The following is a 14894-nucleotide window of genomic DNA, read 5'->3' on the forward strand; positions in this document are numbered from 1 at the left end:
CCTCCGCCTGCCCCCCAAACACACCGGGCGATATTTGGGCCGTTTTGCACCCCCGCCGCGCCCCGATACGGATCAGCAAGCGTGGCAATGCTCGTTTCCACGTGGTAATCCAATATTGCCAAGGTAGGCTGAGGCCGCCCGGTGATCTGGTGAGTCCCAAGCGATCCCAGGGTGACTCTGACAAGGGAGCAAGGGAGGACAGGCGGCTCCGCGCGTTGCTTTTCCCCTGGATTCCCCAGATCGCCCGTCCCCACATCAACCGTGTTGGCCGTCGGGCCTTTGAAAGTCTGAGACAAGGCCCGCCGAGGATCGCCACAAGTCCACGACAACGTCCTAGCCGACACCGCAGCAGTCTACTAATGCTCTTAGAAGAGATGGAGGTGGTCGGCGTCATCGTCAGCGTCATCCCACTTGTCACCAAACTCGTCAAACACTTCGGAACCCAACGAAATGCGCCCCGCCAGGTGGAACGCTTGTCGCGGGTGCTCGCAGAGCTCAAAGACGAGCGGCTCTTGGACGCCGCCATGCCTGCTGAGCAGAAGCACATTCGGGAAATGTTGGACAGATGCACAGACCTGCTAGACAAGGAAATGGCCACGGGCCAAAAGAGTCGTGCTTGGAAGTTTTTCTGGTCGGCCGAGGCCGAGAACCGGCTCAAAGGGCACAATGACGAACTCGAGACGGAACTTGGTCGGCTTCAGCTTCGCGTGCACATGTTCAAGAAGTAAGTCTTCCTCGCCGCCACCAGGTCTGCTCTATAAGGTTCGAGCTCTGGATCAGCTAACCCTGTTCAAGTTCAACAACGGCACCTCCGGCCGAACATTCCTCTTCTCGCGACGCCCCGTCACCATTGTTAGGCTCGAAAGAATACACATCTCCGCCCCCCAAATACCGGCCAGGTTAGCTTCCTCACCTGTTCCATTGTGGCGCTTAGGGTTGGATACTAACGTCTGTTAGCCTCTCTACCCTTTCTTCCCCGTCGGTCATCCGTTGAAGCACTCGAGCTTCCGGCAACGCTGTAAGACGAACTATGCCCCTAACCCCCCCTTCGAATCATGACCTGTTAACTTGTATCCGAGGTGCCTACAAAACCCCTACGGCAAGCGCATCGGCGACAAGATCCGCCTGCATACGCTCACGATTATCGAACGAGACGACGTGTGGAGGCGGATCCAGTATGTCGGCCGTGGGTCGGGCGGTGCTCAGGTTCGAGTCACCCATAGAAGTCAGCACCGTCGTTTCCCAACCCCCGACGTTACCTATCCATATCTGCCAACAACGAACCCGCTAACAAACTCCGAGCAGTTCCCCGCGGTAACATCTGGTTCGAGGACGAAGATCTCGAGGACCTGTCGGTTTCGTTCCTTGAACCCCACGACATCACGATACAAAACGAGGAAGGATACAAAGTCTACCGGTCGTACTCGATCTATCAGTTCGGCACAGTTGCGCACCGGGAGGAGTTCCTGGTCCATGTGCGGGAGCGGCAACTCTTGGGCCGTTACTTCGCCGAAAAGATCTGGGAAGGGCGCGACCTGATTGCCCAGCAAAAAGTGGTCCGGCTGTGGAGGAAGACCACGTCGCGGGAGTCACAAAAAACAACCTTGTCCTTCATTGGGCGGGACGAAAGGCCCTACGAACGAGCGCTGGTCGACTTCCGCAGGAGTCCCACGCTACGGGATAACCGCGCCGAGCTCGCCGACGTCGTCGGTAGCTCGAAAACGACGCTCGAGTTCCGCCGTCCACCCAGACCGGCGCGGACAAGGTCGAGGCTATTTGGATCACGGTCTAGGAGCTCGGCGTCCTTAGTCTCAGACGACGAGACCAGCAATGACTCGGACGCGGCGCGCTTCAAGGCAGCCTTCGAAGCGAACCATCCAGCCACCTCCACCTTTTCCCCGTTGACCTTGCGTCCTACCGGTGGCGAGGCGAATTTCGATGACGTCCCGGGACTGTCCCCCAGCTTACCGGCTTTGTCGCCGACCTCCTCAAAGGCTCCTACCCTAGACACCATCAGCCTTCCCCCAGCCTCGATCGCCTCCCTCCCGGACGACCTACCCGTCTCCCCTCGGAGCTCGATGATGCCCGTAATAAAGGACGAAGATTTGTTCCCTTGATAAGACAGCGTTCTTCCATGGCGCCATTTCAGATGTTTGCGCGCAGTTCTTGAACTCTTTCCTGTACCTCAACCGGTACCACTAGTTCCAAACCCACCGTGCCATTGGACCATTGGATACAACCCACGGCCCGGCCTCGTCGCAGGACACGCAACCTGCGGAGAGATAGATGGGCGCCGAGTCAGCGGAGCGCAGTTGACACCCCTCCCACGAACAACCAAACCCCTTCACGTTATGTCCCCATATCCCAAAGGGGGTTAGTTCATTGTACCAGAATGTATACTCGCCCATGACAAACCCAGCTCGTAAGTAACTAGCCCTCTGCAGTTGAAATGATATCAGATTCAGCTTTGCATTAGCTCCCATCAGTTGTCTGACACAAGTCCAGCAGTCGAATATTTACAACTCACGGAAGGGCACTTCGGAGGATGATCTTGTTGATAGATTTAATGAGTTTAGAAGCTTCGGTCCATGGACAATGAGAACGCCCCATGTATTTATAACAAGGAATGAATAATCCGAAATCACAAGGATACTGATAAAGCTACTCGGTCGCTTTTCGTATCTACCGACTTGGTATAATCCCAAGTCCACGATGTGAATCAACCAAACCCCTTGACATCCACTCGATGGTGGTATGATAGGAATGCATTTTGGGTATGGCTCGACAATTTCAGGGGTCGGTATAGAAGAACCTTGTATCCAAGGGATTAAGAGCCGGATGTTGTTGTATCGAAGGACCCTCCTCCTTCTGGCAGGATAATATCTAGAATGTGGTAGCACAAAGAACGTATAAGTACTACCTAACAATGGGCCAGAATGGGATATGGTCGCGTTGGAATTACTTTACCCTCCGGGTATTATGCAGATACCGACGTCTGAACCATTCCTTTGACCTTTTCGGTCATCTCTGTCATGTCGACGTACCAGCTAAGCGACCAAGGAACCCCGATGGGTCGTCGCCTAAATTAAGTTTGAATGGACTCAGGATTAAGTGCCGTAGTTGCGTAGGATTCAACCGGGCGGCCTCGCATTGCAAAACACCCTAGGTTCCCCTATTAGCATCGTCACAGGCACGGCTGTAAATTAGTACCCTTGGGTTCGGGGTTCCACTGCATATGCTACGACCCAATGTGTCCGTCCGTTCCGGAATCCTTCTGAAAGCCAGGCCCTTAGTTATAAAGAAGAGTCAACTGTTGACACATTACAAGCAGTCAGACGCCTTGCTGCCCCCAGGCTCGCCGTCTTTGCTGTTTTCTGGCCATTGACCGCTTATTGCCAACCACACAAGCCTAAACTAGCATGATGTTCAAACTTTCACTTGCTTCGATATTCTGGCTCGCCACTTTGGCGTCCGCCGCTAGAAGCCCCGACCCGGTCCCCGACAGTATTGGGCGGCGCGCAGTCACACTCACAACTGTGGTGACATCGACCACCAGCACGGTGACGGCGAATCCTTCCGACCCGACCGTTTGGTTGACGCTGGCTACAAGAACTGAATGGCCATCCACCACAACATCAACAAAGACGACGGGATGTATCACTGTGTCATACATATACCCGCCGGAGGAACCAACCCCAACACCTAGTGGCACTAGTGGTGACGCAACAACTACTACATTGGTTAGGACGGTCACGTCCGTTATAACGGTCACTGAGATGCGCACCGACGTCCCACTTACCACGAGGCATTCGTTGACAGTCGAGACGGTGACAATGACGACCGACCTGACAGAGCACGCCACCCAGTGCACAAACACGGCGGTGTTGTCTTTTTACGTCGGAACTATTTACACCTCAACACAAATCTCAGCCGGCACAACTACCAGGGCCACCCAGACCCAGGTCTGCATGACTTCCACCACCCGGTGGTTACCGCTGCCCAACGTGACGTTCGTGCCACCGTATACGACTCCCTACTGGGATCCCGATTACTACACCAACGGAAGCATTATCACCGTCGCGGAGCCCCTCACCCGGACCAGTGTCGTCACGACCAGCACGGATGTGGTGACCTCGATCTCGATAATTTGCGATAACCCGACCACGGTTGTAACATCCACCTACTTCACCGTCACCAGCACGGAACAGACCACGACAGTCCAACCCACCGGCTGCGGCAGCAGTTCCGAATCCCCAACGGCACCAGCCGACACACCAACACCAACCGACACACCTGCGGCATCACCGGCACTGCGACGGAAACATGACGTATTGAGGGACGTGCAAGCTGGCGGAGAGATCCGCAGGCAGGTTGAGGAGCCGGTGGGCACCAAAACGGTGACATTTATCACGACGGGGGTGCTAAGCGACGGGGCCACGGTGACAGTTACTCGGACAGGGATTGTTGAGACCTACACCCGGACAGTTACCACCATCGTTATGGTTGGCAAGACCATCACGGCGACGGCTACCCAATCGCTTTCCGAGTGTTCCTCGCCTGCAGCGGTAACGAGTGGTTGAGTGGCGGTTGGGAAGTGCGTGTAGATACAGCGGAAAACATGGGGCCATCACAAGGCAGAGTGGTGTTTCATATTAGTTATTAGGAGTTTGTAGTAAACACACGAGACGCGCCGTCATCTCATCACCACACCAACACAGTCCCCCCTTGTCCCCAGCTCCCTACCTAGGCAAGCTCGCACTCAATCAAGCTCTCCACGCCATTCTGTTTATCCGAGCCCCAAATCTTGAGCACCCTCAGCCCCGCATCCTCCAACAACCGGCGCCAGTCAGTCTCAGTCCGCTCCCTAGAACTAAGCAGCGACAACATCATCAGATCCAGCGCCGTCGCCTGCCAATCCGCGCCCGTCCCCGGAATCACATTCTCATTGATCAACAGCCGACTATACCCGGGCCTCATGGCGGCCGCCACCCTCCCCAAAATGTTCCCACAAACCTCATCCGGCCAGTCATGCAGCACGCTATGCATATAATACGCGCGCGCACCCACGATAGGCTGCTCCGTATGGAAATCATACACCATCGTCTCGATCGCCGCATCCAGCCCCGCCGAGGGCCCCGTCTGTGCGATCACGGCCGGCACGTCCTGCAGCACCAGCCGGCCCGGCGCGCGCGGGTGCTTGCGCCGGAACTCGGCCAGGTCGTGGCCCAGCCCGCCGCCGATGTCGACGAGCAGGACGGGGTTGTGCGGGGTGGCGGTGGTGGGGGCGGTGTCGAGCCCCTGGATGAGGCGGGCTTGGACGGGGTAGAAGTCGGCGTCCATCCAGGAGGGCCGGCCTTGGCGGTAGCCGCCCATGTGGTGGTTGAATTGGGTGCCGTTGGGTTGGTTGGCTTGCAGCCATTCGAAGAAGTTGAGGGGGGTGTTGTAGGCGGCTTGGTAGGGGCCGTGGGAGACGTCGTTGGGGGTTTGGTAGTCGTGGTCGGCGAGCCAGTTGGGTGTGGCGATGAGGGCGGGGAGGCAGCCGTTGACGCTAGGGAGTGGTAAGCGAAAGCTTCCGGGGCGGTGGGTAGGGGGGGGTCTTGCTGCAGGTCCAAACTTACATGCAGGGGTAGCCATCTCCGATGATGGGTATGGTGAGCGATTTGGTAAAGTTGGTCGGCTTGTACTCGTCGGCAGCCACCTCGGTCATGTACCCCATGGCGGCCATGTGGCGCATCAAGCGACCTGCGCCCTCGACGTCAGTGGCGGACTGAGGCGTATTTGGAATGTTCGATACTTACACAACAGAGGGGGGTGGATGCCAAGGGTCTTAGCCAAGTCCCCGGCCTTCTTTGATCGATCGCCGTCCTTCACCATGTGGTGGAACAAGCCGATGTTCACCCCGATGGAGAGTGCCATGAGACAAGATGGCTGACACAGACAACATCAGAACCACGTGCCGTCAATAGGTAATGTAGTGTTGTCATAATGCTCACCTCAGCCCAGCAATGCTTGATCATGGTCTCACGCGGTGTCTCCAAAGCGCGGACCAGATCGCGGGCCTTCTCCAGCAGCTGCAACCGGCGAGCCCCGTCATCAGGCTTCAGGGCATCGCCGGTGGCGGAGATGTCTTGGATGAGGCCCGGAACTCTCTCCAGATCATTGGGACGCAGGGCAATCGAGACATCGACCAAGCCCTTGCGGGGGTTTCCGTTCGCCGTTCCATTGGTGGTGACCATATTAAGAGTGTCAGCGGCACAGGGGTGGTAAAGCGCGGCGAAGTTTGATGAGGGAGCGAAGCTGAAAAGGAGGGATAACAACAACAGAACTGCCGCTGGGGTCAGGCGATTTATGTTATTCTTCCTCACCGGTCATTTCCCCCGACTCAAAGCCGTCTTATCCAACTCGAAAACAACCGCGGAATACGGCCGCAATGAGCCCACGGATCATCACTGCTCACCTTAGCGTTGAGTGGTTGTTTTATAAGCGCCCCCGTGAGAGGGTAGCAAGTGCCGGGGATGTGGACGGGCAACCACCATTCATTCCCCTTCCGCGTTGCTTTCGAGTTCCTTCTCCTTGCTGCCGTCCCAAAATCCAGAACGGCAACGACCAGGGTCTGACGAGAAGACCATTCATCAACTCCACCATGCCACCGAAAAGGGCCAGCAGCATCTTAGCCGAAAGCCACAGAACATGGCGCATCAAGCCACTGGAGATCGCAACCTGCTGCGATCAAGCCATGGTGGCGATCCGGGGTTTTACAGGGGTGGAGCAACCAGTTGACGTTCGTTTGGAGTCCAAAGGGTCGTGACCCGGAGAGGGTTCCGTCCTCCGATGTAACAATGCAAAAAGCGATTCCGTAAAACATTCCCCTTCTAGGTACTGTACTGTGTTAGTGGTGTTAGTGGTGAGGGGCGTTGGGGGCTAAAAGAAGAATGTGCATTTCATGAGTGGTTGACCAAACTCACTTGGGCTTAGTGACCACCTTCTCCCTTCGTTGATGACCCGACAGTCTGGGCCCAACCGCAATCGGCGAACTCCCACCATTGATCACCATCCAGTCGAGGACTACACGTACACTAGATGACTAGTTACCAAGGTGGCTTGTCCCTCCTTTCTCCTGACGTCGAGTCGTAGGGCGGCTTGTTGCAGGAGGGGATGAGGAGAAGAAAAGCAAAAGCAAAAGCTAATTCCGATGGGGGAAAGCATGATGCTCCTCCAATCCCGTTGGCTGCCATGCACGGCAAACTGCCAAGGAAGGCCACGCGAGCAGGAATTTCCCGCCAGTCCGTCACCGACTTCTGGCCAAAGGTCAAGGAACACTGGAATAGCTTAAGGTTGACCCATTCCCCGCGCCCCTGAGCTGATCGTGCTGATCCCGGAAGAAACTAGCTTCGAGCTATAAAGTCAGGCTTTGCAAGAAAAAGCATAACGGCCTGCACGTCTTCAACCCCTTCCTCGGTTCGCAACCACAGTTTCGAGTGCGGAAATCGCCGCTCGCGGTGATTTGTAGTCATGGAAACAGGCTTTGCAGATGTTGAAGGCTGTTCGCCGGGTTAGGAGTTTGCAATTAGCTTCCTATCCATGTCGGCCGGAGGACCTCCCCACTAACTCTCAAGGGTTTGGTTCTCCGTGCACTCTCGCTACGCAGGGACGGGGAGGTGGCAAGACTCAAATGGATGCTGGGGACCCTGGGCTGGCCAGTTATTAGAGAGCATGGGGTTTGCACATCATCCTCCGTGCACTCCTTGACCGTATTGCATATATGAAGCGTTCTCGTCTTCGACCCGGGTTATGTTTCCCGTGTCAGTCCACATACCGCATCGTCTCACCTGTCCTTAGCTCTGCTTCGGCTCCTGACTGTCGGTAAATGTGTTGACTTCGGCAACCACGTCCCCCCGGCCCCGCAACAAGTCCCATCATCCCTTACGCTCTTCTCGGCGTTGTAAGGCCAGGCAAGGCGTAAGGGCCGAGCCTGATCCAAACAAAGCGCATTCGTTACCGACTGAGGGAGGAGAGCATCAAGGTAACAACCCATCCTCGCCATGGCCGCCGCAGAGAGTGCTGCCGGTTTAAACATCATCGACCATGACAAGGGGCCGGCGATTCTCGCCACTTCCATCACCGTCACCGCCCTCAGCACCTTGTTCGTTGCTGCCCGGTTATTCACCCGCGCTCGCATCATTGGCAAGCTGTATCTGGATGACTACTTCATCTCCATATCCATGGTATGTGCCGCCGTGTTGACTCGATCTCTGTGTTGACTGCAGTCACTAATATTCCTTTCCCATTCCCAGATCTGCAGCTGGGTTACCGTCGGAATAACAGCCAAAGCAGTTTCGTACGGGAGTGGCCGACACGCGGCTCTCTTGACGGAGTATCAGTTCTCTCATGCTATCTTGTGGACCATGGTCGCCTTCCTGCCTGGGATCTTGTCGTTTGCGGTACCCAAGCTCGCCGTCGTGGCGTTGTTGACGCGCATGATGAACCCAAGCAGAACGCACGCCGTCATAATGTGGACTGTGGCCATCGTGTGCCTGATCAGCTTGATGGGCTGCGTTGGCATCCTCTTTGGGCAATGCACACCCACCCATTCCACGTGGACCTTTAGCGTCAAGGGAGAGTGCTGGAGCCCCATGATATTGGTTAATTATTCCATCTATGCAGGATGTGAGATGCTTCCTGCTATCCGTTTTAACGAGAGCATGCTAACTCAGAAAAAGCGTTTTCCGCCTTCACCGATCTCTACTTTGCCGTATATCCTGCGATCGTGCTCTGCGGCCTGCAGTTGAACATCAGGAAGAAGATCGCTCTCTCCTGCGCGTTGGGAATTGGTTCAGTGTAAGCTTTTGTGTTTTCGTGGGGAAGCACCCGTCACTAACTTGGTATGTTAGCGCTACAATCGTCGCCATTTACAAGACAACGCGTATCCCCGGTCTTGCCAGCCCGGACTTTGTTTGTAAGTCAACAGCCACGTTATGCCACGTTTTACCACTGGACCAGCCCCTAATTAACACGTCACCAATAGATGACACCGCTGATCTCACGATCTGGACCGCGTAAGCTCCTTCCCTCCAGCCCTTTGACATGGGATCATCGACTAACACACACCACAGTATTGAAGGTTCCACCTTGATGATCGCGTCCTCGATCCCGATCCTGAAGCCGCTCATGGACCTCGTCTTTGGTCGCCGCGCTTTCTCCTCCAACGACTCCAACGAAAGGTATGAAAAGTACGATCGGTCGCGCAGCGGAAAGGATGAGTCGGGCGTGGAGCTCTCAAAACGCTCTCGCAAGCGCGGTCGGCCTATGGACACGGCCATTTCACAGCTAGAGACGGCCGTCGACTCGACCAGCTACGAGGAACACCGCAAGAGCGCCGACCAGGACAGCCAGACGAACATTGTGTCCAGCACGTCCGAACCACCCGCGTCGGTACCAGCAACACCGCCTCTCGGAGCGATCCGGCGAACGGACCGTGTCACGGTGACTACTTCCTACGGGGAGGATCCAGAAAGGGGGCTCCCAATGAGCCGATGGGGGTAGGATAGCCAATGTCGGTTTGTCAGCAGGAGTTGGATGGGGACATACGGTATACCCGGGGCAGCAGGGGCAAGGTGGCGGGCCAATAGCGCCGGGGGTCGAGGAGGCGTAAGCTTTTAGGACCTCTTCCCTTCATGAAGTTTATTACACATTGTTAATTGTTAATTATCCCAAGCCCTGTGACTTATACTGACTACCAGACTACCATTTCTACCTAAACCATGTCCTTTTTCTTGCAATGCGCCCCCCTCCCCCTTTTTACGTGAAGAACCCATCCAAATATTGCTCCATTTAAACAGGGATTAACTGCACAGATCCTTACACTACATGAGCCCAAGTCTTCTCCGGGTACTGTAACCCGTAATCACATCGTCCCGAGAGAGTATTTTATATAATTACTACGGGAGGCTGCCTCCTCTGTATGTGCATCGATGCTCGAAGAGAAGATGATAGGGTTAGGGTTAGCCCTTGTTTTGATCGTCCCGGGGGCACTCAGGGGTCGCCACAGATATTCCGTGGTGACATCATTCCGTGATGAAAGCCGACAATTGAGTTTACACAGTCAACCACATTCTCCACTGTTCTCCAGCCTGTTGAATTCACGTCATTCTGAATTTAAATGCTACTTGTTTCTCGTAGCAGATCATTCCCAGGCCATGGCACACATCATCAGGTTCCGATTTACAAGGCGCAGACCTGCGTTGCATGGACGAAAGCAAGTCGTAAAAGTTATTAAACGATATTTTATTCCTGTTGCGCCCCCTTGCTTCGATACAACTTCCCGTATCTCAAGCTGAGTTCTAGACCGTTCGCCATGGAACGCAACACCAACAACATGGCCAACCAAACAAAAGAAAACAGCGAAGCCAAAGAACCACCACCCTCCAGCTCCGACACGAGCACCACGGCCACCACCATCCCTCCCTCGGCCGTCACGGGCCCCGTCGACTTCGCCGAACTGCCCGGCCTCCCGCGGCTGCGCTACCGCATCCTCGAATACAAGCTCAAGCTATCCATCGTGGTGTCCCTACTAGTGCTCGAGTCCAGCCTGCTGCCCATCTCGCTGTACTACGGCCTCATCCTAGGCACCACACTACGACCAGGCATCGTCTTCGCCATCATCACCTCCTTCTTCGGCATCGTCACGGGCATCGAGTTCGGCCTGCGCTGCATCAAGCTGATCTGGATGGGCGAGAAATACCGTCCCGTCGCCGGCACCCGGTGGAGCTTCGACTTCACGCATTGGACCTTGTCGTTCGGCTACACCGTCATGACCGCCATCCTCATCGGCGGCTCTGTGCCCCACCCTCCGATCGTGCGCGCGCTGGCCATTCCCGTGTCGTTGTTCTTTATCCAGATCGGTTTGCAGCTGGTGTGGAGCGGCTGGATGAACGTGACGCGCCGGCCCGCGCCGTGCAAGATCAGCTCGATTCCGAAGGGGGGTCGGGTGCCGCCTTTGGTGTTTACTTTGGTGGAGGATATTGTTGGGGTCGATGGTGCGGGCGGGAGGGTGTATAGGAGTGCGTTGGTGGCGCGGTACCAGACCAGCTCCCGGTTTCGGACGATGATTGCGCAGCAGAATTGGTTTTGGGCGGCCGGTGCGTTGTTTGATGGGATTGGGACTATGGCGGTTATTTGGACCGTTCCGGAAAAGGTTGCTTATGGGGTTGGTACGTCACCTTGCATCTGTTGTTGCTTTCTGCTTCCTTTGTTGTCTTCGCCCCTGGCTAACGGCCTGTGCAGGTTGGGGCAGCCCCCTTATTTTTGTGCTTATCTGGGCCACCATTTCCGTCCACTGGGTGCGCCGCTCGCTCAGACGTGAAAAGGAGCTATGGCGGGCGGAGCATCCGAGGGACAAACAAAGGGACTCGGACACGCAACAAACAAGATGATGCCGGCTCGATAACCTTGCCGCCGCGCGCCAGCTCAACAAAGACACGCTCGTGATAAAGCGCTGAACCGGCCTTGGCGTTATGCGGGATGAAGGAACTTTACACGCCGTCAGACGGAGGATGGCCGGCATGGTATAGATATGTGGCCGGACGGGCGACACGCTGTTCCCGCTTCCTAAGCGCACCATGGCTGCTTGTTAGCCCGACCATACCACAATGGCCAGAACCGCTAATCTGGGTTCCATACCCCCCGAGCTGATTTACGAAATCGTCGAGTTTCTCGGCCAGAGGAGCCTGTCCTCGGTCTCCCAGTGCTCCAGGTTTTTCCATTCCTTCACCTCGCATCTTCTCTACAGGCGGGATGCCACCGAGCACAAATCAACCGGCCTCGTGCGCTGCATCAGGTCCGGCGCCACCGAATCAGTGGCCAAGTTCATCGCCGCCGGCATGGACGTCAACGCCACTACTATCAACATTTCCCCGGACATGGAGGACTTTTCGGGAAACACAACCGTGCTTGCGACGGCTGTGGTACGAAACCAAATAGAAATCGTTCGGTTGTTACTATCGCACGGGGCGGACGTCTGCGCTAGGATCGACGCCACCCTTTGTTATTCGGTATCGGCCCACCCCTGGGCTAACGCCAGCCCGATTACCCCGTTGTCCCTAACGATCACGGAGGGTCATACCGATATTGCCGTGGCACTAGTCGACCACATGGCCAACGCGGACGCTATCATCTCTACCGTGAGCGGTGTCGGATACACAGCCCTCGAGCAGGCCGCCTTGTGCCTGCGCCCCACGATCGTCCGCCGTCTCCTGGAGCGTGGCGCCGACCCGGATCAGCGAACACTTGGCGGCGCCACGATCTTGCACAGAGTCATGGCGAATTCCGACGTACAGCGATGGGCCGACGGGATATGTGACGGGGATCAGTTGATGGTGAGCACGGTTATGGCGCTCCTCACGGGCGGCGCCAACCCTGCGTTGCGGCCATGCCCCCCGGTACAGCCAGGCAACCACGCCGAGGAATGCAGCCTTGAGTTGTCGGTTTACAATCTGGGAATCAAATCACGCTATGGAGAGATACGACAACACTTTGCGGAACTTGTGCATCGCCGACTTTGCGAGAAGTCAGCTTGCCGGGCACACAGATATGACTACGGACTTTCAGGGGAGGACATTCCGGGGCATTGCGCCGTATCCCCAGACGACATGACCTCGGAGGAATTACGATTAGCGGAAAGCCTATCTTGACGGTTGTCGGGTTTGGGGATTAAGACCATGGTTTGAATGCTTGAAGCGGAGATGAGACAAATGTATCGATTTGCTGGCATCATGTGGCAATCCATAGCGAGCGAGCTTCAAGCAGTATTCACGATGTTTTTCATCAACCACGTTGAACTAGAAGAACTTCCGGTGTTGTGTAAATGCTAACTGCCGCATCGGGGATGGCCCGCTATCAACTTGAATCTCCCATTGAGCACACGAACGCGGAAGCAAGGTGTGGTTCTGGACTCCTATTTCACTCACGACAATCGCAACATGGCTGACGGGTGAGAGAATAGGGATAATAGGAATCGAAAGGTTCGTTGATCCTCTAATGCTAATTAAGCCACTGTTGCCATGCTTTGACCCATTCATTGCGGAAGAACCAAGAGTCCCGTCTCAAACCACGTTCCGCATCTCCTGCCCGGCTAGGAACTTCCGCAAGTTATCCACGATCAATTCCTCCGCCCCCTGCGGCCTGCCTCCCGCGGCATGAGGGGACAGCACCAGGTTCTTCGCCTTGTAAAGTTTGTCCCCCTCCGGCAGCGGCTCCTTCTCAAACACATCCAACGCCGCACCCCCAATCTCCTCCTTCTCCAGCGCCTCAAACAACGCATCCTCGTCCACCGACGACCCGCGGCCCACATTGACCAACCACGCATGCTTGGGCAGCAGCGCCAACCTCTCCTTATTCAGCACATGTCTCGTCGACGCATCCCCCGGCAAGATCATCACCAGCGCATCCGTCTGCGGCAACAGCTCGGCCAACTTATCCTCCCCAAACACCTCCACCCCCGCCCTGACGCCCGCCCGCCTCGCCACCCCGCGCACCGTCGCGCCCAAACCCACCAGCATCGGCGTCAGACACTTCGCAATATTCCCAAACCCCCACACCAACACCCGCGCATCCCGCAGGGTCCTAAACGTCCCCGGCTCCCGGTCCGGCTGCGGCCCGCCCAAGTGCGCCGGCCATTTCCCCCGCACCTGCCAATCCCGCATCTCGTGGAACCGCCGCGCCGCCGTCAGCAGCAGGCCCAGCGCGTGCTCGGCCACCGTGTGGTCGTGCAGGCCCGATCCCGTGCAGATGGTGACGCGGGCCGTGTCGAAGCCTGCGGCCAGCACGTCGTTGGGGCCCGCGGCGAGGGATTGGATCCAGCGGAGCTGGGGCAGGTGGGAGGCGGCGAAGGAGAGGTTGGCCGCGCTGTTGGCCCAGGTTATGAGGATTGTGGCGTCGTGGAGGGAGGCGGGGAGGGTCGGTGCGGTTGCGTCGTAGGGGTGTAGGGTTAGGGTGGGGAAGCCGGCGAGGAGGGAGGGGTTGAGGTTGAGGGTTGTTGGGTAGAGGAGCTTCATTGTGGCGGTGGTCGGGGTGTTAGTGGTCGTCGCGGATAGGTGTGATGGTGTTCGTGGCCGGTTTGGTTGTTGGTGTCAATTTGGTATTCAGTTGTTGGTGTTGGTGTTGATGTTGGTTGGCGGGGAGGTTTTGAATTGGCACGCGATGGAGGGGTCGAGTTGAGGAGGGGTTGCTCAAGCCAATGGAAGTTTCACCGGAGCTCCGGTTCGGCGCGGGGCAAAGAAGGCCGAGGGTGGCCGGTGGAGCTGTTGAGGCCGTGAAACGGAGGTTTAATGCCTCGCGGGTAAGGATAACCATCATCGTATTTAGGCTCCCAGGGCATCAGTTAGTTAATGCCCGCAAGCCGGGGAGGCCGGCCAATGATGGTAACAAATAAGGTCTACCCCATTCGCAAATATCCTGGCCACTTATCCACGGTTCATGTTCTCGTAGCAATATCAAGGGATCTATTTGTGCTAGGTGCAGTCGCCGCGAATTGGTACGAACTTAACTGTTTTCGTCCGTATTTGTCCCCGTTGCCTTCAGAAAGTCCAGAAAGGCGGGAGGGAAGGTACCACGGCAGAGTTGAAAGGAAACCTCGACCCTCGAAACAATTCCTCATCGACCCGTTAGTTGCTAGGTTTTCTGGACAGCAATTGTCCATTTAGTCTCACAATGCATCTTCAGCCTCCAAAATCATCCCACACTTAGAACGAGCAGATGCCGTCTCCGGTGTTGGCCATTTAGGTTGGCGGGAGGTCACGGTGAGGTTCAATGTGGAACCGTCCCACGGGGGAATTTCTGTGGAGCACCCCACTCTGCCCCGCTGCACCGATATCGCGTCGCGGTGCCCCTCTGCGAGA

The 14894-nt window shown here is 56.4% G+C and overlaps 7 protein-coding genes across 7 annotated transcripts; 4 read left to right on the forward strand and 3 right to left on the reverse strand.

The window, feature by feature from the left end:
- Positions 1–374: 374 nt before the first annotated feature.
- B0H64DRAFT_330899 (uncharacterized protein) lies at positions 375–2117 on the forward strand (the record flags this gene model as incomplete). The annotated part of the gene is made up of 3 exons (XM_062800966.1): positions 375–724; positions 1167–1234; positions 1306–2117. 3 exons carry the CDS (start codon positions 375–377, stop codon positions 2115–2117), a joined length of 1230 nt encoding a protein of 409 aa, XP_062654676.1.
- A 1302-nt stretch (positions 2118–3419) lies between these two features.
- Positions 3420–4580, forward strand: B0H64DRAFT_436034 (uncharacterized protein; the record flags this gene model as incomplete). Its single annotated transcript, XM_062806168.1, has 2 exons — positions 3420–3592; positions 3746–4580. The coding sequence occupies 2 exons, from the start codon at positions 3420–3422 to the stop codon at positions 4578–4580; spliced, it is 1008 nt and encodes a 335-aa protein (XP_062654677.1).
- A 45-nt stretch (positions 4581–4625) lies between these two features.
- On the reverse strand, positions 4626–6333 carry B0H64DRAFT_43549 (S-adenosyl-L-methionine-dependent methyltransferase). The gene is made up of 4 exons (XM_062806140.1): positions 5994–6333; positions 5799–5928; positions 5619–5742; positions 4626–5548 (listed from the first exon to the last, which is right to left on the reverse strand). The coding sequence occupies exons 1-4, from the start codon at positions 6234–6236 to the stop codon at positions 4744–4746; spliced, it is 1302 nt and encodes a 433-aa protein (XP_062654678.1). The 5' UTR covers positions 6237–6333; the 3' UTR covers positions 4626–4743.
- A 124-nt stretch (positions 6334–6457) lies between these two features.
- Positions 6458–7157, reverse strand: B0H64DRAFT_409953 (uncharacterized protein). The gene is made up of 2 exons (XM_062804759.1): positions 7076–7157; positions 6458–6879 (listed from the first exon to the last, which is right to left on the reverse strand). Exon 2 carries the CDS (start codon positions 6697–6699, stop codon positions 6478–6480), a length of 222 nt encoding a protein of 73 aa, XP_062654679.1. The 5' UTR covers positions 6700–6879; positions 7076–7157; the 3' UTR covers positions 6458–6477.
- An 885-nt stretch (positions 7158–8042) lies between these two features.
- B0H64DRAFT_377928 (uncharacterized protein) lies at positions 8043–9543 on the forward strand (the record flags this gene model as incomplete). The annotated part of the gene is made up of 6 exons (XM_062802550.1): positions 8043–8225; positions 8295–8667; positions 8721–8838; positions 8892–8956; positions 9026–9056; positions 9114–9543. The coding sequence occupies 6 exons, from the start codon at positions 8043–8045 to the stop codon at positions 9541–9543; spliced, it is 1200 nt and encodes a 399-aa protein (XP_062654680.1).
- Positions 9544–10375: 832 nt separating this feature from the next.
- Positions 10376–12689, forward strand: B0H64DRAFT_331007 (ankyrin repeat-containing domain protein; the record flags this gene model as incomplete). The annotated part of the gene is made up of 2 exons (XM_062800972.1): positions 10376–11206; positions 11634–12689. The coding sequence occupies 2 exons, from the start codon at positions 10376–10378 to the stop codon at positions 12687–12689; spliced, it is 1887 nt and encodes a 628-aa protein (XP_062654681.1).
- A 309-nt stretch (positions 12690–12998) lies between these two features.
- Positions 12999–14190, reverse strand: B0H64DRAFT_367197 (D-isomer specific 2-hydroxyacid dehydrogenase). The gene has a single exon (XM_062801937.1). It carries the CDS (start codon positions 14049–14051, stop codon positions 13101–13103), a length of 951 nt encoding a protein of 316 aa, XP_062654682.1. The 5' UTR covers positions 14052–14190; the 3' UTR covers positions 12999–13100.
- Positions 14191–14894: the final 704 nt, after the last annotated feature.

The sequence above is a fragment of the Chaetomium fimeti genome (genome assembly GCF_033439085.1).
Source record: "Chaetomium fimeti strain CBS 168.71 chromosome Unknown B0H64scaffold_10, whole genome shotgun sequence".
Classification (NCBI taxonomy): Eukaryota; Fungi; Ascomycota; class Sordariomycetes; order Sordariales; family Chaetomiaceae; genus Chaetomium; species Chaetomium fimeti.